The sequence below is a fragment of the Prinia subflava genome, chromosome 12 (genome assembly GCF_021018805.1).
Source record: "Prinia subflava isolate CZ2003 ecotype Zambia chromosome 12, Cam_Psub_1.2, whole genome shotgun sequence".
In the NCBI taxonomy this organism is placed as follows: domain Eukaryota; kingdom Metazoa; phylum Chordata; class Aves; order Passeriformes; family Cisticolidae; genus Prinia; species Prinia subflava.
In genome coordinates, this window is record NC_086258.1 from 1079312 (window position 1) to 1101087 (window position 21776).

General features: G+C 48.7%; 1 protein-coding gene across 13 annotated transcripts in view; it reads right to left on the reverse strand.

Annotated features, from left to right (window-relative positions):
• ZNF618 (zinc finger protein 618) overlaps positions 1-21524 on the reverse strand; it is a 147083-nt gene extending 125559 nt beyond the window's left edge. For 8 of the 13 annotated variants that reach the window (XM_063410097.1, XM_063410093.1, XM_063410092.1 and 5 more), the window contains exon 1: positions 21053-21523. In XM_063410097.1, the coding sequence (XP_063266167.1) occupies positions 21053-21094 (42 nt within the window). In that variant the 5' untranslated portion in view covers positions 21095-21523. Of the gene's footprint in view, positions 1-21052 lie in introns of all 13 variants that reach the window. The other 5 variants (XM_063410099.1, XM_063410094.1, XM_063410096.1 and 2 more) reach the window with 2 other exon arrangements.
• Positions 21525-21776: the final 252 nt, after the last annotated feature.

Sequence of the window (21776 nt, forward strand, 5' to 3'; positions counted from 1 at the left end):
ATCAAGTCGTGCCAGAAAGCAGGGTCAGACCCCACTGACCACAGAGGGATGACAGCCCCAGAACTGGTGCTGAGCTCAAATAACGCCATGCCTTAAAGCATGTGGGGGAACAGAGCTGAACCCTGAAAGGAGCTGATGCTCCAGCAACATCCCCACCCAGGTCACACCAACCCAGGAGCTGCCCTGCTGCAGGTTCAACCACATCCATGTGAGCTGCTGACCACACTGCAGGGAGAGCTGCTGAAGGAAACTTCTCCCTTCACATCCACAGCATGGCTGAACTTCAGTGCTCTGTTTTAATGCCACAGTCCTCATCCCGTTACACCATGAGAGGTGAGCCCCTGAGTGGCTGCAGTGGTCTGATGGTACTGTGTGCTGCCTTCCTCCTCATACCCACCCTGCTCCTCTTTCTGCTTCCTGCTCCCCACTCGCTGCTCCCCTCCACAAGCCAAGTTACTCACCAACCTGGCATAAAGCCCTGCTTTTTTTTTTTTTTAATGTGCTTTTCCAAGGTTAGGGACATAAATCAACCCCCAGAAGGCTTCAGCAAACACAAGCCCTTGAGATTAGCAGCAGAAGACCACAGACAGAAGGCAGAGGACCAGCACTTTGGTCTTTTGGCAACAGGGTGTTCTTGGCCAGGCTCCCTTTCCCATCTTTCAGGCTCTGCTTGCCACCCACTCCTCCCTTCCCCAGGATGACTCGCAGTGTCGTTAACATCCAACAAACGAGGGCTGAGGGAGTTCACACCTCCAGTTATTCAGTAACACTGCCGGCAAACTCGAGACTGTAACGTGCTGCTCTGCCTCCAGACTGCGCTTGGAAAATCCTCCTCATAAAAAGCACACAGCTATTTTTAAAGGAAATCCTGGATGCCTCTGAACGTGCAGGCAGCAGGCAGCCACAAAGGTACGCCAAGTGGAGGAACCTCTGGGCTGGATCTGTAGTCTGACACCACATCTGCAGCGCTCCGGCAGCCGCGGCCAAGCGGGGAACGAGGCTACAGCGCCGGCCAAAGCCACGGTGCTGCCGGTGGTGCCAAAAGACACAAGAGTGTGGCCAGGAGCATGGCAGGAGGATCTCAGGGGATGCAGCAGCTGCTGGTGGTGGTCAGCACTCCCTGCCAGGCACAGCACGGCGCTGGCGGTGCGACGGCCCCGCGCACGGCACGTCCAAGAGCGCACCTGAGCGCAGGTGTGGGCCTGGCGCTCGCTTTCGTCAGAGTTGATGCAACCAGGCTCACTGGAGTGAGAATTTTACTGAAAATTGCATTAGTCAGCCTTTAAAGGCTCCAAACGATCCTTTCAAGGAAGAACCAGTGAAGAAAAAGGATTAATTTCTCAAAGTTCAAAGGACAGAATTTATTTTTGGAAATAACATTTCACTACAAATCCTGCAGCTGAGACAGATCAAAACCAGCAACACCACAAACAAAATCTGAAGGACAGGACTGTTGGAAAATTTCTCTCCAACAAAACAGAGGGGTGACAGAACAATTAATGGAGAACACGTTAGGGAATATCTTGTTCTCATCCACCACTGCTTCTACAGACAGCAGGTCTACAACTACCTCTCTGCCAGGACCGGAGCTCCAGGGACACATCTTCCCAGAGCCAGGGCTCCTGAGTGCAATGGGTCCCAACAGTGTCCTGCATCCTCTTCCCACCTGCCATGGTCCCAAAGGCTCATTAAGAGACTCCTTTCAGCCACCCCTTCCCTTTGCCATTCACTGACATTTGGGCTGATGCCACCCCACCACAGTGTGTGGGGACAGAGCATCTGGGATTTGAGAGCAGCTCCAGCAGCAGCACAGCTCGGTGCAGTAACATCTCATCAGAAAACCCTTCCCTCCACCAAGATTTCTTGCTTTTATCTCCTCTTTGTCTGGGCTGGTGGCTCCAGGACTCCACAGACCTCTTTTTCTTTTCCAGTAAGAGATGCAACTTCTTTTGCTGCCAGTTGGATCCGCTGAGGGACAAAAGCTTCTCCTCAAGATCTACATTACTTTTGCATAAATATCTCCCACATACTGGTTTTGGACTTTAACTTTTCGCCCCTTGAATCAATTTACCAATTTTCCTCTGATCATAATTTGGTTGGATGAAATGTAAAGTTGGAGGATATCAGATTTGAGGGGAGCGGAAAGCAGAGCACAACAACAGACGTTGTGTGCTCGTCTTGCTTTATTTCCCACTCAGCCCCACAGACACTCTGCTCTCATTAGCACTTAATGCAGGTGAAAATAAAGAGGTTTAATATTAAAACAGCATGGGCACACGGAAAACATCCACCTAGACCTGTTGGAACTTGCCCAATATCTCTCTCCCAAGCTCTTTCTCTATACAAGGAGTTTTTCACTTCTAAGACTGTAACTCCTTATCTGGGCTAATAACATTCAGTATGAAACCTCTCAAATTCCATTTGAAAACTTAAGTATTCAATAAGTAAGACATTTCTCCACTCCATCAGAAATGTAACAGCTTAAAGAAGACTATCCTGCTGCCATCATGGAACAGCTAACCAGGTCTGCTGGTTCCACCTGAGCCCATGGTGTGAATCCAGGGGCTGCTGCTCTCCCACCCTACGACCTCATTTATGCCAAGGAAGGGTCTTGCTACTTCACCGCCTGCAAAGAAAGAAAGGGCTGTGCAAGCACAACCAGGAGGCCCTCTCTGAGAGAAGGACATGGAGCGTGGGGCTGTGCAGCGAGTGGCACCAACGCTGGGCACAGCTGGACACCTCACTCAAGCCGATGGAGTTGGCAGCCCCCAGCTGAACACACAGGCAGGGCTGCGGGCCTGAAACACTCTGTGCAACTAGTGTGATGCTTCAAGAGACAAGTCCTAATCTGGGAACAATGGATCTGGTCACATTCCCGGCCAGGCAAATTCCAGCCTGCAGTGAGGATGTGACACCAGGCACGCGGCGCTCGCTGGTGTGGAAACGCGGCCCGTTGGCGAGGCACTGTCCGTGCAACCACAGCTCCCCAGGAGCAGCCCTGCACAGCCACACGCTGGGGTCACTGCTGATTTCCTCCCAGACTTGTTGAAATCCACACTACGGTGGCAGCTGGATGAAGAGTAGGGATTCAAACTCCAGAAATGTCTGTGAGCAGACAGCAATGAGGCAGGTTGGTGGAACCAAGAGGAAGTGTCCACTGCTGGGAAAACCTCCCTGCCCCAGGCTGTGACAACTGATCTAGCGTGGGAACACATGGAATCCATCCTTACAAACACAAAAACCAGAACAAAACAAGATCTCCTAGCATTGCTGATCCTACTCTCCAAACCAGGGTAAGCAGGCGGAGAGGAGCCCATCTGCCCCTGCATCAGCCACCAGAAGAATCCCCAGTTTTCCCAGCCCGTTAAAGTCAATCCATTTTTCTAAAGGAAACATTAACCACAGTGGGATATCAAGATACAAGACTGCTTTTAATTACATATACAAAGGAGTCTGTAACACTCCAGCTCTCTGCAAGGGCAAGTTGCTGAGAAAAGCAACTCTGATCAAAGCAGGAAAATCTGAATCGGGTGAGCTTAGTGAGAAACTGCATAAATTGTCCCCAGGTTTTTATGCACAAGACTCATGAACTTACTGCTAGAATATGTTTTAGTTGTGGCATTATCTCTCCTGATTTAGTGCCTGCTGAACTTAGAGAGGGATTTCTCCCTCTGTGTTCTGCACTCGTGAGGCCACACTGCGAGTTCTGTGTCCAGTTCTGATTCCTCACTGCAAGAAGGACATTGAGGGGCTGGAGCAATTCCAGGAAAGGGAATGGAGCTGGAGAAGGGGCTGGAGCCCCAGGAGGGGCTGAGAGAGCTGGGAAAGGGGCTCAGCCTGGAGAAAAGGAGGCTCAGGGGGGACCCTGTGGCTCTGAACAACTCCTGACAGGAGGGGACAGCCGGGGGGGTCAGGCTCTGCTCCAGGGAACAGGAGAGGGAACGGCCTCAGTCTGGGCCAGGGGAGGCTCAGGGTGGACATCAGGATGAATGTCGCCATGGAAAGGGTTGTCAACCACAGGAACGGGCAGCCCAGGCAAGTGGTAGAGTCCCCATCCCTGGAGATGTTCAAGAAATGACTGGACGTGGCACTCAATGCTCTGCTCTAGCTGAAAAATCTTTTGACCTGGTGACAGGTCAAAAGTCTTCTTCTGGAAAAGGTGTCTTTGTCTGAGAGTTCTTCTCCAACCTGACGGTCGTGAAGGTCATCAGGAAAAGCTTCAGGCCTGGCTGTGGCACAGGGTCACCCCCACATTTCACAGGTGAGTGCAGCAACAAGGCATTTTTGTCATGCAACACAAAGACTTCAAGGTTCCTGGCAAGCTGCACATACCTCAGTTTAAAAACAGCAGCCCCACAATGTGAAGATGCCCAGGTGTTCTGCAGCTCCCTTTGCTGATCAGAGCTCCCAGCAAAGGACACAAGCTGGGCTCAGGACACGGGTGTGCCAAGCACCCACTGGAGGCACAGCCCCAGCCACAGGCACCAATACCTCATTTACAAACATGCTTGTCCCAGATCTGCTCCAATCCCTGGCATTGTCTTCAGTGGACAAGTTTCCTCTGCTAGCTTCAGTTTGCTCTGAATATATCTAAAGAATTCTTTGAAGTCAAAATATTCTTAGCAATTAGATCTTCCCTATTTCTTTTTGCCTTCCTAATTATCCTTTTAACTGCCTTCTGCTTATTTAAATAGATCTTCCTATCCTCCTCCTTACCAGACTGTTTATACTTTTTAAAAGCCTATTGCTCACTGCTCCTAATACTGTTTACACCTTCACTCAGCCACCTCAGCTCAGTTGCTGCTTTCTTTGCCTGATTTTAGAGTCAACCAGGAGAAATTTCCTCTCTGATCTCTGCAGTAGTTTGTAATACCTCCCACTTTGTCTACAAGAGGTTTTCTACAATAGGTTCCCTTTTCCACAACAGGTTTCCTCTTGGGAGAGGGAATGGAGTCTCCTCTAGACCACAAGTCCTTCCATAAAAATCCATATTCTTCTATATTGCTCTAAGCACTCTTCTCTCTTCTGCTCAGCCTATTGCTTTTGCATTAGGAATATAAAGCAGATTATTTAATGACTAAGTCCCATGTGTTCCCTAACTACCTTATTCATTATCATTTCCTGCCTCAAAAAGTAAACAAATATCCTTTTGTGCTCAATGTTACAGGAGATTACCTATGAATTTCTTTAGTTATATCTCTCCTAGGGGGGGAAAAGCCACCTGGAAGTACTTTGACTTCATGCAAGGGCTTGCACCAGGGTGTGGGTGATGGTCTGGAGGGTTTGGAGCATCCCATAGGGTTTGGAAGTGAGAAAAATTTAGAGTCCATTTGGTGGAAGCTAGAGAGTAAATTAAAGGGAAGCTGACTCAATATTTCCTCTGTTCCTTATAATCCTTCCCCAACCATCTGCTCTCAGACACTGGGAAACAGGACACCAAAACAGTGACAGAAAGTGGGATCTTTTGTGAAGCCACAGAATGGCCATTCTTTACACCATAACACAGCTCTGCCCTGGCTCATGTTCTGAACCCTGAAGCATTTATTCCCCAGACACAGAGACCAAGCACCAGCACCCAGCATGCTGCACCCACAGCTCCCCTTGGCAGTTTGTTCTGATAGCCAATCTGTCCTGCTGCTCAAAGTTTCCACCTCCTATTTTTGAAAATATTTTTTGCGTCTTCATTTTGTCATCTCAGTGTTTGGATCCTGCTTCCAGGTATTGTTTCTTGCTATGCACTTTGCTAAAACCAGGGCCTCTGCTACCTGCTTTTTTAATTTTCTGCATTTTAAACCCATGGAGAACTGGCTCCAAGAAGATAAAAATCAGCAAGTGAGGTGGGTTTTTTTTTTGGCAGTTTCCCCAACTACGATCCATGTCCCAAAATGTTCGAGAACAAACACTAACGAGTATTTCCTTTGACTCCTCAAACTGCTTCACTTCACTCACATGTTCTGTGTCTGCTCCAAATTTTCAACATCTCTTAAGGAAATGAGGGAACAGAAGACGGGGATAATGCGTTAAAGCACAGGCAACAGAAGAGCTGTTCTCACACAGCTCCCTCGTTCTGCACAACCGTGGCTGGCATCCCCCACTCCCACACTCAGTGTCACTGCTCACCCTGCAGTCTCTGTCCCTTTTCCCCCCCAAAGACTGGTTTGGCATTTCTGCTCCTCTCTGCTCTCCCCATACCAAAAGCACATGCAGCTCCATCCCTCCAGGTGCACAGTCCCAAGATTCATACCAAAGTCCACCTGATGGAGACGACTCCATAACCCAAATCCCTGTGGGCAGCTGCAGCCCCTCCTTCCCTCCCCACCATTCTCAATGCCTGTGGTCATGCCAGACCCTGCCTGCAGCCTGGTTCACACCAGCTTATGCTGCCAGAGGGCATTTGGGGAATGACACAAAATCAGGACACACTCCCCCCACCCCTTCTGCTGGAGAACAAATCCAGCCTGACATTCCCGCCTCCCCTATGCTCTCATCCTCACACTGGCCAGGCTAAGGCAGTACAACAGCAGCACCCACCAAAGCCTCTGCAATATCCTCACCTTATCCAAACCTTACAGGAGGAAAGGCAGACAGAAGCCCAAGGGGCAGACCCGGCAGGAGTGCCCAGGGAGCATCACCCAGGGACCAGCTGGAAACCCCTGCCCTGCTCAGCCTCTGCCTGAGGCTGGCCCTGGCAGCTCCTGTGCACATGGGCTGAGAGTGGATCATTCCTCCTCCTTACAAATAGGGAACAGCAATATTTATTAAACATGTCTAGTTTTTCTGCTTTATTATGCATTTTACCTCTCCTCAGCTGCGATAAGTCTATACAAACCATTATTAGAATTTCTTTTGTTCCTAATACAAATACTTTCTTACTGTTCCTTGCACTGACAGTCACAGATTTTTTTCTCCTTATGTTTTTAACTTCCTTTATCCATTTTCTGCACTTGATAACTTTTAACTCAAGGATAACTGTCATCTCTTCCTCTTAATATTCCTTTTTTCCCCTTTTATTCTGTTTTAATTCTCACCAGCACACTGCTGCCCTGCTCACAGGAGCTCAGCCTGCAAGGGAGGGAGGGGAGGCAGGAGAGGGGGGCTCAGGGTTCTGCCCTACACCAGCTGCACCCTACATGGAGACCAATTTTAAGCCCAGACTATGGCTCTCACTTCATGGCAGAGACCACACTTTGCTAATAAGTGCCTGCAAATGGCACAGAGGAACAGCAGAGCCTCAAAAAGTGAAACTCAGGACCTTTTTGTGAAATCTCGCCAGGCCCCACCTGTAACCACGCTGCAGGCTGGGAGCTGAGGAGGCCTTGAGTCAAAGGGAGCCCCTCTGAGAAAGCCAGACACCATCAAAACCAAAGTGAAAACAGATGCCAGCATATAAAACCTATTTAAACTAAAGCCTGAGAAAATCAAAGTTACAGGAACATCCAGTGTAAGTGAAGCATTTTCTATTGATGAGGTCATAAATGCACTGTATCCCTGAAGAGCTTCATAAAATTTCAGGTAGGAGACAAAAGACTCAAGGCATTGCAATCCATATCCAAATTATACAGGAATGCTGGAGCTGTGTTGACAGAGAAGCAACGTGCAGCCCAATAAATGAAACACGATTATTATGACAGGAAGTAGCAGAGAACCCTGATGGACTGGGAGCCCATCCCAGAAAGGCAGAGCACAGAGGGATGCTCAAAATGCCAAGGAACACCAGAAAGGCTGCAAGTCTCTGCCAAGGCAGGAAACACAATTTCAGTCAGAGGAGAATTCAGATAATCCCATAGAGAGTTGCAAATGTTGAAAGCCAGTTTGATGTACAAATGATGTTCAAGGTGCCACACAGGACTTCTGTCCCCACACTGTGTCCCCAGACATGGCACATCAGGGAATCCCAGACTGGTTTGGGTTGGAAGGGATCTTAAAGGTCACTCAGTGCCACCCCTCCCATGGCAGGGACACCTCCCACTGTCCCAGGCTGCTCCAAGCCCTGTCCAACCTTGCCTTGGACACCTCCAGGGATCCAGGGGCAGCCACAGCTGCTCTGGGAATTCCACCCCAGCCCCTCCTCACCCTCCCAGGAAACAATTCCTTCCCAATAGCCCATCTAACCCTGCCCTCGGCCAAGAGTGAAGCCATTCCCTGTGTCCTGTCCCTCCATCCCTTGTAAAGAGTCTCTCTCCATCCTTGCAGGCTCCCTAGAAGGCCACAATTAGGTCACCCCAAAGCCTTCTCCTTTCCAGGCTGAACAATCCCAATTCTCTCAGCCTTTCCTCACAGGAGGAACTGTTCTATGATTCTATAAACAGGAAAATTTGTTAAGAGTGTTAATGGAGCAGCTAAAAGGCCTTGCAGGTGAGGTGGAAAACTTGGGGATGATTATCACCTACCAAAGGGGGGTTGTTAAACAAATAATCATAGTTTAACAGCAGAGTGGAAAAGGCCATTAGAAAAAAAAGACACTCTCAGAAGAAATCCAAATTAGGAGAATCTAAACTCAAGGAAGTTACACTTTAAGCCATAAAAAAGTCAGTCCAGAAAAAGATTTTGAGAAACAGGTCACTGAAGGAAAGAAAAACTATAATCATAATATTAAAAAAAAAAATCAAACACACAAGCACCAGAAATGTGCCAGATTCTGGTATAAATTAAGCACTGAAGAAGATAAAACCACAGGATAAAAATTCAACTTCTTTGCACCAGTGCTCATTTGTGACAGCTCGGCACTTCTCTTCCTTGACTCTTCCTTCATGAGGAATGAGCTGAGCATCCGCCCCAAACTGTGCGATCACCAGGAAAAGCTGCAGACCTGCCTAGCAAAATTAACAGCCTAAAACTAAATATCTCCAGAGCCCAAGAGCATCCACCCAAAAGTCTGAAAGGCATTATGCTATTTAAATCACTCAGCACCCCCAAAATCATTGCTATCCACCTATGAACCAAAAAGCACTGAATGTGACCCCACTGTTTCAAACAGGCTCCAAGGAACTGCAGAACTTCATTTTGTAGAAGAAAAATTACTGTAAACAGTAATTAAAAAAAAAACACCACAGAACAACAGAACAGTTAAAAGTCAGTGTTCCCATGGATTCAAAAGGAACACCAGGAATCACTCTGGTTCCTGCAGCCATAAGTCACTGGGTTCTAAGCACTGCTGGCAAGAGCCAGGTGCAGGTAGGATAGGGCGTGGTGCACCCGGACTTCCAAAAGCTGCCAAGAGTTTGCTCTGCGAAAGCTCTTGTGGCAAGTGCACTCACAGCACTTTCATATGCACAGGATGAAGTAAGAAGTCACCTCATTGATTAACCACTGATTAAGAGAGGGAAAATAGAGGGCAGGAATAGTTTGTTATCACAGTGGGGTCCCGCAGACATCTGCTCCGAGCGCCGGGCGGGGTTTGGGGAAGGGAACAGCGCAGGGAAAGCAGCCCCGTGCACCACACCGAGGTGCCTAAATGAGCCATTAGCATTCACCAAGGCAAGCCAGGAGGCACAGGGCACCTCTCCAGCAGCTGAGAGCCTCTGATGGAACCAGCGATTCATTAGGGACAGGAATGTGCCCGTGCATAAAGCTGCACCCACAGCCCCTGGTGATCCACCTGCAAAGAGACTGAAAAACAAAACAAGCCAACAGACAAGGGCAAGAAAGGTGATCCAGCCAGGCAAACTCCTGTGCCATGCACAGGGTGTCCAGAACAACCCCAAAGAGCAGAATCTCAGGGAAAAGGGACATGCAGGATGGCTTAACTTTGCTTCCCAAAGCACAAAGCTAAACCCTAAAAATACACCCCACAAGCAAGCAAAAGCAAATATTTTTCAGTCCCCTGTTTGCCTAAATAAATTGCAGATGCTGCAATTATCCAAATGATTGCCTTGGTGGTGGGTAATGCCAGGCTACAGAAAATCCACATCCCAAGGGGCTGCAGCACATCCTGGGATAAGATCCGAGGAGCCTCCAAAGGGTGGGCACAGCACTGAGGTGAGAAAGAAACACCTGAACCAGTGGAAAATACAGCTCTGATGGTAAATCATGGGTCACATAGCTGGAGCTACACAGGACACAGGTATGGGACAGCTGGCAAGGCTGCAGGTGCACAAGGAAACCCCAAAACCAGCCTGCATCAGTGTTTTCTTCTAATTTATGGATTTGGTCACCCCACAACACGTGGTGATAGAGAACTGGGAATCAGAGCTGCTGATGGCCTTTGAAAAGGCATCCCCTGCAATGGAGAGGGCACAGAAACATCCAGGGAAGGCAGGAGACACCAAAGACCTGGGAGAGCAGAGAGCTCCTGCAAAGCAGCAGAGCTGAGAGCAAAATTCCCTCTGCCTTCAAACAGAGAGATGGGGAAACACAGCAGTCAGCAAAATCAAAGGAAAACACAGGAGGACAGACTTCTTGAGGTGTCCAAGGGGGAAAATGGTTATGATCCAACACCTCACCTTGCCCATGCAGAATTATCAACAGCTCTTGCACAGAAATTAGGAATGGAGCCAGCGTGTTTGCCGAGCCTGCAGCTCTTCCACCCAGCACTGGGTCACTTTTGACATCCCTAAATAATCTCCAGGAAGAAAGAACAGTCCAATTGCTTTGAGTTTACAGCCTGAAGCTTGGAAAAATGTAACAAAAATAATTGGACAAAAAAGTTGAAAACTTATGATGTCCAAAAAAAAAAGTTTCTGCAGTTTGCTTCTGAAAAATTTCCTACTGCTTTTTTGGGTTTGTGGGATCATTAAAATAGCTGAGCTGGGAACGTCATGACTTGGTTGGTTTGGCTAATAAAGGGTACCTTCTGGGCTGGAACAGTGGGGATGTTTATGGAGAAAAAAAGGCTTTTTGTGAAGAAAATGGAGTCAACTATTGATATGCAAAATAGACCAAATGATTATTTATATAGGAAACTATTCTAATGTGATCAAACTTTAAATATTAAAAAAAACCCCAACCCAGCACTTTGGCAGAAAAGGAACTAAAAGTAGTATTCCTGGTGCCAGAATATTGCTAAATGAGAGGTTGTATTAATGGATTTGTATTTCTTGTGTGAGGGCCCTCCTGCCATAGAGACAGCTCAGGTAGAGGGATGGGGTGTTTTGGAAACAACATTGGCCAAACACTTGAAAATTACATAAATCAAGAGGAGACAGATAAATTTTTTTTTGCTATTTTTGGGTGGGAGGAAGGAAGAACCTCAAAAAATGTAAATATTCAAATGCAATTTTTCCTCCATAATGCTATTTTGCTCATTATATTCTCCTAACAAAACTAACTCCTCCTGTCCTGTAGAGGCAAAGGGACAGGCTGGAGCCCAGGAATTAGGGAATGTTTCACTGACTTCAGTCAAAGCTGCCTGTAGGGAAATTTAACCACAAGCCTAAATCCCCACAGGACTCATCCCTAAGTGAATTCCAAAGCAGAACAAAAATTAAAGATTGAAGATTAAAAATAAAAAAAAAATTTAAAAAAGAACCCAAACCACATCTCCTATGAGGAAAAGTCAAGACAGAAATGGAAAATTCCTTGCTGGCAAAGATGCTAATTGCATACCTTGTGCTAGGAGCTGAATATCATAAATTTCTACATATATATTTAATTAGGTTAATTTGCAAACCGTAGACATATGTCTGCTTAAAGCAGACAGGAACATTTCATTTTATACATTTTAAATCTCACATAATGAGCTCCAATCACAAGCAGTGTTTATGCTGCAGGAGGATGGCCAAGGAGCTCTCTGTCAAAGGAGGGAAGCACAAACATCTCCCACTCACACAAACAAAACAGCCACAATGTGGGACTTATCTCCTCCACCTTATCAGGAACCAAAAGCAAATGCAGCACTCTCAGCAAATCTACTTTCTGGCAACTAAATCAAATCAGATTACATAGCAAATAAATAAATAAATAAATGCAAGATTTCAGGAAAAGGGACCTTGATTTTGAGGGTTTTTTCTAATTTTATCTAATTTATTTATGAAGGGCACCACTATTTCCTCCATGTGGATCATGGAGAATATCCTGAGCTGGAAGAAATCCATAGGGATCACCCACCCCTGGAAGAAATCCACAGGAATCACCCAGCCCAGCTCCTGTCCCTACACAGACCCCCCACCAACCCCACCCCGGGCATCCCTGGCAGCGCTGTCCAAAGGCTCCTGGAGCTGTGGAAGCCTCGGGGCTGTGCCCATTCCCTGGGGAGCCTGGGCAGTGCCAGCACCTCTGGGGGAAGAACTTTCGCTGATCTCCAAGAAATGTTCCAATGGACTCTCCTACATCCCTCTGGCATCTGGCAGCACTGCCAGGAGCAGCATTGAAGCAGGGCTCCCGGACCACCTGGGATACAATGTGGATCTCTGGATGGATCTCCACCTGAACACTCTCTCTGGATACCTTTACACTTTTTATTCCTCTCCCAGAGCCCTCCCCGGCTCCAGGCAGAGCGGGTCCCCTGCCAGGCTGTGTCTCTGGCATGTCCTAACAAACCCCATGGAGCAGAAATGCCAATTCCAACTGTTATCACTAACCAGCCAAATTTAAAGGCCTCTAAAATAAAGACACATAAGAAGGTAAAAATATCCCTCCCTTGGACTTAATATGCAGTAACCCCAGTAGTATTAACCACGAACTGACAGATGCCCTGAAGCCAAGTCAAAACACAGCCCAGGGCATCCTTCCTGGTGGTCATTCATTCATTCCTTCCTTCCCTGGTGAAGTCCAACTCCAGCCCTGCCAGCCCCCACCAGCAACCCCAGGGCCACCAAATGCCAGGTCCCGTCCCCTGTGTCACTGCCACTGCCCCTCAGCATCTTCAACAGCATCCCCTGACTGCAAAAACAAATCCCGCTGATTCCCAAGGGGATTTTCAGATCCCCTCTGCCACCAGCCTGATCCAAATCCAGCCCTCCCTCCCTACAGAGGTTTCCAAAATGCATGCACAAATTCAAAAAGGTATTTTATGCCCAGCCAATAATTATCCTGCGTTCTTACAACTCTCTCTTCCCACCCTCAAAATCACAAATATCTCACAAACGCCAGTGAAAGCTCAGGATTTGCAGCCCACAGAGTAAGGCACATCAGACCTCAAGGGACAGATTTACACCCAGAAAAGCAGGAGCTATTCTTGGGTTTTGAGCCAGAGCCGCACTGGGGCTGCCTGCATGCTGTTCTCTGAGATGCTCCTTGCTCAGCCTCCAAACTACATCCACCACCCTGCAGACTTAACATAAGAAATAGTACAAATCTGCTGGAAACGGGTTTCATTCATTCATTCTCTCCTCTTGTAGCCAAGTAAATAGAATAGTAGTTAAAAAAAAACCCAAAAACCTCACCAAAATACAGTCAACTTAATTTCAAGTGTGCACCCCAAAGGCTCTGCAGCACCCCACGCCCTGCCCTGCTCCCAGTGGGGCCAGCCCACATCACTTCAGGTTTTCCTCCAGGTTCCCATCCCTGCTCTCCCACACCAGCAGAGCTGCTGGCTTTGGTTGCAGTTTTGAAAACTGAGGTTTAATACTTCTAAAAATAGGTCTAAAGCAATTAAATACTTGTACTAAAATTGTTCTCAACATACTGGAATCAGTAAATGACAGCCCTTCAATGCAAGCACACCCAACTTCTGAAAACTGACTTCTACTGCTATTTTCGGGCAGGAAAGGATACCTACACCCACGCAGAGCAAAAAATTAACTTCCATAAAATTACTGCTGCCTGTGTGTATCTAGTAAAATGAAATCACAACAAATATCAGATCCTGAAGAGCCTGGAGACCCAGTGGTGCCATCAGGACACCAGCACCAGCATGTGACCACATTTGGCCCATCCAGCCTGGCTCAACTCACTGCCAGTGGCAAGGTCTGACAAACCCGGCTGCTCTCACTTCTATCACTTGCTGAGATATCAAACCTTGTGTGGTAATATCCCTGCTTTCTGAAACAGGGCAGAAAACCCCTCAAAGCTCCTGTGCTCCTGGCCCAAGCACAGTATGGACCCAACAGCCCTCACAGCACCCCAGACCCACTGGAGAACCTCCCTGCATCCAAGAGTTCTCAGGCACATCCATATGCACAAACACACAGGCACAGGCATTGATCCCTCAAATACCTATGGCAACTCCTTGAGGTTCCAGCAGCCCCTCTCTGCTCCACACTCTGACATTCATGTTTCCCTTTGTCAGCCCCTTATCAGTGCAGGCAAATTCTCCAGTCTCTACTTCTCCACTTTCAGCCTTATTTTCCACATTACACCAGCCAAATATAGATGTGAAACAAGCAGGAGTGTTGGGAATCACAAGCAAGGAAAGCCTGCCTGTATAATTAAATCTTTGTAGGTACAGTACAGCAGTGAAACCTTTCTAAGCACATGCTGGAGTGCCTTGGAAATACAGGTGAGGGAAATAAAGGGAGGGACTGCCAAGGAAAGCTGTTCTAGCAGACGAATTGGTGCGGTGACACTGCTCCCACCACCAGAAAGCACAAGGCTTGGCCACCCTCAGCCCTTCCCATGGGGACAGCCCCCATGCCAGGCTGACCCAGGGCTCTGCGGTGTCACCCAAGAGAGCCACACGGCCTCCAGCTTGAGGCAGCACAGCTCCATCAACCACCAGTCCCATCACCTGGCAGGAGCCTGGAACTGCCCTGACCTGGGCAAAGAGTCACCTGGGCATACCCACACCCAGGGAGGCACAGGCAGGGGGTCCAGCTGGTCTTCCCCATGAAGGAGAGGCAGAACATGCCCTGTGCCCCCCACCCTGCCTCTCCTCCCCACCCTGCCATCGAGCTGGAGCAAGAGCTCCCAGCGTGCTGGCACAAGCCCCCACAGCCTGGTCAGTGAACCAGAGCTAACTGCCACTCAGCTGCCAAAAACCTGAAAAACACACGGCACAAGAACTCTGTCCATGGGTACAGAGGAGGCTTAATTAAGGGGATGGATTCTAATCTACCTGTGTCACTGCCATACTGCTCGTGCCCTCTGTGCTGCATGCTCCCCCAAATGCACCACTCCGAGTACAAAGCTTCTTTGCACTTTCAATGAGAACAGGGGAGAATTTTCTTTATTTAATCTCTGTTTTCTGCCACTGCTTGCTTTGGGAGAATCCAACAAGTGAAACTCAACTCAGAGAGCCACCCAGCAGCTTGCCTAGCACTACCCTGTGTTGGAGTACAAACCCCACACTTCAGGAGATAACGTGTGTCCATCATCTGGGGTCTGACACGCATGCTCCAGCATCAGCAAAGCAATTTCAGTGTGGGAAGAACCCCCACAGCTGAGCCCAGCCCCAAGGATGACCAGCACTGACACTGGGCATCACACCCACCACAGCCCCACCACAGCAGTGAGAGCAGAGACAGCAGAGAAGGTCCAGGGACGTCTGGGTCCAATGGACTGCTCAAGGTCTGAGCATCAAACCTCAACCAGGGAACCACTCTGACTATAACCTGAAACACCAAGGAGCAAGTGCACGGCAGCCTTGATGTCTCCAGCACACACATCCTGGGAAGAGACCCCCTCTGCAGAAGGGGCATCTGCTCAGCCCTTCCCCTCTTCCAGAGGAGACACGGGTGTGCAGCAATGCCTCCCACATCCCACGGGTCACCTGGACATGCAGCAGCCACAGTCACATCCCAGCTTCCCCACAGCCAGGCAGGGACAGCGGGCACCAAACCCTCCATGCAGAGCCCCCCACAGGGCTGCAGCCAGGGCTTTTGGGGAGAAAAAGCTGTTGCTGAAGCCACCATCAAAGCAACCTTCTGCTTATTATTTTTGGTTATTAAATTTTGCATTCTCTTGGTTATGTTCCCAAGCAAAAAGCTCTACATGTAGCGTATATTATCTTTTACATATTATGTATTACATAGATTCATGTTTTTCCAGTCCCTTTCTGTTACAACCTTACCCCACTCCCACTGTCACCAGAGCTAACCAAGGTCACCAGGAGCTGCTCCTACCCAGGGCCCCTTCCCCACACACCACAAGCCACTGCCTTCCCCAGTCCCTTTTCCCACTCCCGGTGCCATGGTTTAAAAATTCAGCTCTCACATGACGAGGCAGAGCCACTGTGACAAGCTGCACCAGAGCCCTGTGCCCCTGATGAAAGGCACATTGCAAATGGTTATTTTTCATATACTATCCATGGTAAACAGCAGCATTCATTTCTATTCCCTTGCTCCAGACAAATCAATGATTGTTAATGCAAAGTCAACACGTCCAGATGTAGTTTGCATACTAGTTAACCACTAAATTGGCATCACATAGTACAAAATAATCAAGAGACATTCAAGAAACCAAACAAAAGCAAAAAGGAGGCAGATGACTAGCAATTAATCCATAAAAGACCTTTAAAAATTAGAAACTTCTTCCCCAGAAAACATGGTATGGCCAAATGGAATCCATAAATGTGAAATTCTAAATATGCACAATGCTGGATACACAGAAATGTAGAAATTCCAAGAAATAAATATCTCCTGGGGCCATCTCCCCACGTCCCTTACCAAAAACACCCACAGCCTCCAGCAGCACTGTCAGCCCCTACTCAGGCGCCTCTTCCCCTCACCCCGCTTGGTACATTATGCACAAATAGTGCCTGATCTGGCAAACCTCTGACAAAACTCACATTTTGGGGTGGTTCCCCACAACTGCACGACCATCTTGTCTGTTTTACAGCTCCCAGCACACAAATAATCACCTACAGGGATCCAAGCACAAACTGGAGCAAGCACAGAACCCAGTGTAGCACCCACAGGGCATGGGGGATGCAGCAAACCCTTGGGATGTGCCACACTTCCTGCACACCCTCATCCCAGGATAACCACCTGCCACACTGCCCTGTGGCACTCAAAAAATCTGAGATGCTCAAGCTGAGGATGCTCAAGGAGAGGCCACCAGTGGCTCCATGGGCAGTGGTAGGGACCCGACACTGTCACCTGCCTGGAGCCAGTGTGGCCACACAGGACCTGTGCCATGGGGACCTGGGCCATGGGCACCACAGGAGCAGCACCCAGGACTTCGTACTGAGTCCGGCCATTCCATGGTGGGAAGCTCAAAATCTTTGAACAGGCACAGCATCCAAAGAATTATTGATCCACAGAATATCCTGAGCTGGAAGGGACCCACCAAGGATCACCCAGCCCAGCCCCTGTCCCTGCTCAGACCCCCCACCAACCCCACCCTGGGCATCCCTGGCAGCGCTGTCCAAAGGCTCCTGGAGCTGTGGCAGCCTCGGGGCTGTGCCCATTCCCTGGGGAGCCTGGGCAGTGCCAGCACCTCTGGGGGAAGAACCTTTCCCTCATCTCCAGCCTGAGCCTGCCCTGGCAGAGTGGGCACAAATCCTGACTCTGTATCAGCATGACCCTTAGAGCAGGTTTCAACCCTCTCCCCTCTCAAAAAAAATAAAAATTAAATTAATCTAATTTTTAGAACACTAAGTCTACTCTAATTTCACTCCTGCACTTGCATAATTGCAAAGTTGACTGTGCATCACTGGGGCCATGTGACTGCACCCAAGAACTGAACTATTCCCAGCGTTGCATTATGGCAGTGATAGATATTTAAATTATCCTGGAGTCATGCAATAACCTCTCAAGGTTTTATATGACATTTGTATAAATATTATCTACTACTTTAATAATATTATGTCTGTTTTCATTCTGGGATGAAAATATGTCACTGAAAATGAGGCCCTGGAAATTTTTCTTTTTTAAAAAATACATTTCAGTTATGTCACAAGAAATCTGTTGGTATCACTCAGCTGAGCTCCCTCCCTCCCCTTCCCCTTCCAGGCTGCCAACAGCAGTTTTGAAAAGGATAAAATATTGATCAACTTTCCAGAAGAAAAAAAAAAAAAAAAAGGGAAAAAAAAATCCCCCTGAAGGCAGACTGCAATGAAACATTATGAAATCTTTTCTAGGCAGGAGCAGGTTTGTGCTGGAAGGACAGGCAGAAAGGTGAGGCTCGGGCCCTGGCTGCGGGATGTGGTGCTGGAAAGCTTGCTGCTCCCCAGGGAGTGAAAGATGGGAAAGGCTGCAGTTCCCACCCTTGGAGCAGCACAGCACCCCCAGCAGCCAGCCAGGAGCTCCACAACAGCTGGAAACAGCCCCAATTCCTCTGCTTCACGAGAAACTTCAAAGGTATCATTGCCAAGTGCTGGCACTGTGACCCTACAACTGAGGCTTGGTCATTAATTCTAATTAAAATGCAGCACTCATCAATGTGCCCCCCACCAAATCCCAAATCCACGGGGCTGCTCCCCACATCTCTGGGTGTGTGGCAGGGCAAAGGAAAAGCAGCATCAAAAGATATGATTCACATGAGAAAAAATGTATGAAACCTTAAAAAAAAATTACAGCTAAACAATTTCTTGGGCTATAACCATATCACAGTAAAAGTTTTGGGGTGCAGCTCAAGGAAGGGAATTTTTGGAGGGTAAGAATATGGAAAAGCCACCACGCTACAGTTTCCTGGATGAAACCATGAACAAAATCTTCTCCAGGACTGTTTAATCCAATTTGGAGCATTGTGTGTAATTTTTACCCAGATGTGCCACCCAGCTCTAACTGCACCACTGCCAGGCTGGCACCAGCCTCTCGCTCCATTATTTGCTAAAAAAGGAATTCAGGAAGAGGGTGGGTCCCTTTCGGGGGAGGGGGGGGCTGGGGGCAAATAAATGCAAAAATAAAAATATGGAGTTGACATTTCCAAGTATTTCTTCCTCCACCCAAGAGTTATCCTGCTTTGGATTTTTTTTTCCATTTTCCCCCCCTCTGAAAAATTCAAAACATGAAACAAATAAAGGGGAGAAAAGTGAAAACAGCCCCCCAAATCCTGAATTCACCAGCCACTCCTTACTGATTTCCAGCAAACATCAAGTTACAGGGAATGGAAAATCAAAACCAAAAGAAGAAGAAAAACAAACAAACAAAAAAAAAATTTTAAAAAAATTTCAGTGGTTTGAAATTCAAAATTAAAAATTCATTCTGGTTTGAAATTTAATTTTAATTTGTGCAGCGCCCAGATTTCAGCATTTGCTGGTGGGTGCCAGGCAGCTACAGAAACTGACTTTGGAGTTTAAAATTTAAAAATGCTTTTTTCCAAAAAGAAAAAAAAAAATCCAAACTGCTGCAGCTGTGGAGCCAGCCATCTTGCTATTTTGTCCCCATTTTAGAGAGGATACTGTGTCAAGGTTGGTAAAACTCAATGTTGACCTAATCTTTCCCTTCCTCTCCCTCCCCCACTTTTGGGTGGAAAGGCCATGTAGCTCTCCTAGATTGCTTTTTTCTTGAAACAATGCATGTTTCAGTGCTCTTTTGTTATTTATTTTTAAAAAGATCAATACCAAGACCCCAGTATTCAAGGGCAACCCTACAATAATAAACCAGTGTGTGCACAGTCCAGAACTCACAGACACCCTGTAACAGCAAAATAATAAGGACAGGACAGCATTTAAAACAAACAAAAAAAAATTTTAAAACCCACCAAAAATAATTAAGAAAAAAAATATTTTCAATTCAAACTCCAGCAAGGCTTTAACAGTCAAGGAGAAAAAGGATTTTGAAATTGTGAAAAATATTATGGTTGAGCCCTTTAAAGGCACTTCAGTTGGAAAAAAAATGAAAATTACTAAATCTGCAAATTTTTTTTCACAATATTGTTAATTATGCATATTCATAATATCATGGCGGACCTTATAATAAACCTGTGTAAATATTAGATTTATGTGAGCCATAGAACCTGGAGTTATTACAGTGTGTTTAAAAAAAGAAGGGGAATAAAATCTAAAAACCATAGTATGGAAATTTTCTTCTTTACAAAAGAAGTAGGAAATTAAATGCTGGAAACTGTTTTAATTATGCCAGGAGAAATCATCCAAAAAGCCAAGAAATTCTAAAATAAAACTGACATTCGACTCTTAATTTTGCTTGTCCTCGTGTTTTCTTGGACTGTGTTTAGAATCTCATTGTTTAACAGCAGTTTTGCATGAAATCCAAAATCACAAAAAAAAAAAAAAATTTGGGTGTGTCCACAGCAAATTTTCTGGGTTCTTCATTTTCCTGCAAAACTCCTTATTTCAAACAAAATAACTTTAAGCACTGCGGCAAAAAGGCGAAAAAAAATAAACCCTGAGTTTTGGCAGAGCTTGCTGCACAAGTTCAAAATTACAATGAAGCCCAATTCCTAATTGCTCCGGAACAGCAATTCTCCCACTTTCCCAAACTAATCCCTCCCTGCAGCTCACCCGGGGGGGCCCACCGAAAACTTGACTCACTTTCCTTTCCCAGCACTCTGCTGCTGTCAGGCTCCGTTTTTCTCCAGAAAATGGGGGTGGAGGGGAGAAAAACCTGAATTCATTCAAATTCCTGTTTAATTTTCATTTCCATGAGCTGAGCTTTGGCTCCAAAGGGATACACACGAAATTTGCGGGGCGCAGCGGGAGCTGCCGGAGGAACCCCGACATGGGAGATCCGACCCAACTTTCTGGGAAAAAAATCAGAAATAGCAGAACATTTCCTCCTTTTTTTTTCAATTTTTATTTCTTTTTTTTTCTTTTTTTTTCTTTTTTTTTTTTTTTTTATTTACGAAATAGTCTCCTCTAGGTGGCGTCGTTTTAATGGAAAAAAAATGGGGAGGAAAAAAAAAAGAACGTTCCGGAGGAAAAATTAAGAGAAGGAGGGGAAAAAAATTTTTAAAAGAAAAAAAAAAAAAAAAAAAAAAAAAAAAAAAAAAAAAAAAAAAAAAAAAGCCCCGGGCAGGGTTCCGGGGAGCGGAGCGCGGCGGGGCCGGGCCGGGGTGCGGGACCGGGCCGGGCCGAGGGGCGGCTCGTCCCCGACATGGCTGCTGAGCTCCGCTTTGTTTTCCGCCCGGTCCGAGCGGCGGCGGTTCCGGCACGGCGGGGTCCGGGGAGCCGCTGCCGCCGCTGCCCCGCGCACTGCGCCAAAGCGCCGCCGGGGCTCCGCGACGGGGCGGCTGCGGCTGCCGCCCTCCCTCCTTCCCTTCCCTTCCCTTCCGTTCCCTTCCTCCCCGCACCCTCCGCCTCCCCCCCGGGACACGCCGCCCGGCCGCCGCGTACCTGCGCTGCCGCCGCCGGAGCGGAGCCGTCCGGCTGGTTCATGGGGCTGGGGCGGGAGCAGGCGAGCCCCGCGCCGCCGCGGCCTGCGATCCGCCCGCCGCGCACAAAGCCGGCGCCGCCGCCGCCGCTGCCTCCTTTCCGCCCTCCCAGGAGCGGCGAGTGGGGGCGATGCCCCCGCTGCGCGGGTGGGCGGCTCGCCGGGCTGCTGCAGCCCCCCTTCCCCCCGGGGCATGGGCCGGGGCGGCCGCCGCGGGCACGGGCGCTGCCGCTAGCGGCGCGGCGCGCAGGGCTGGGCGGGCGCCTCCCGCTGCCGAGCCCGCGCCGCCGCCATCACGAGCCGCTCTGGGGGCAGCTCCAGCCGCAGCGCGCTCGCAGCCGGCGGCGCCGGGAGAAAGGGGCTGAGTCTGGCCCGGCGCGGGAGCCCCGCCGCCCGCCCGGCCGGCCCCGCGCTGCCCTCCGCCCCCGCGCCGGGCACCTCGCAGCCCGGCCTGGCCCGGCCCGGCCGCCGCCCGGCGGGCGCGGGGCCGCTCGGCGCTGTGGGGCCGCTCCGCGCCGCGGCGCCTCCCGGGGCTGTCCCGCGGTGTGTGTGTGTGTCTGGCGGGGTGCGGAGCCCGGCGCAGTGCGGGGAGAGCCCCCGAGGGCAGCGCGGTGGCCCCGGCCCGGGCAGGGGCCGAGAGCCCGGCGGGTGGGAGCTGCGGATAGAGCCCGGGTCCCGCACGGCTTC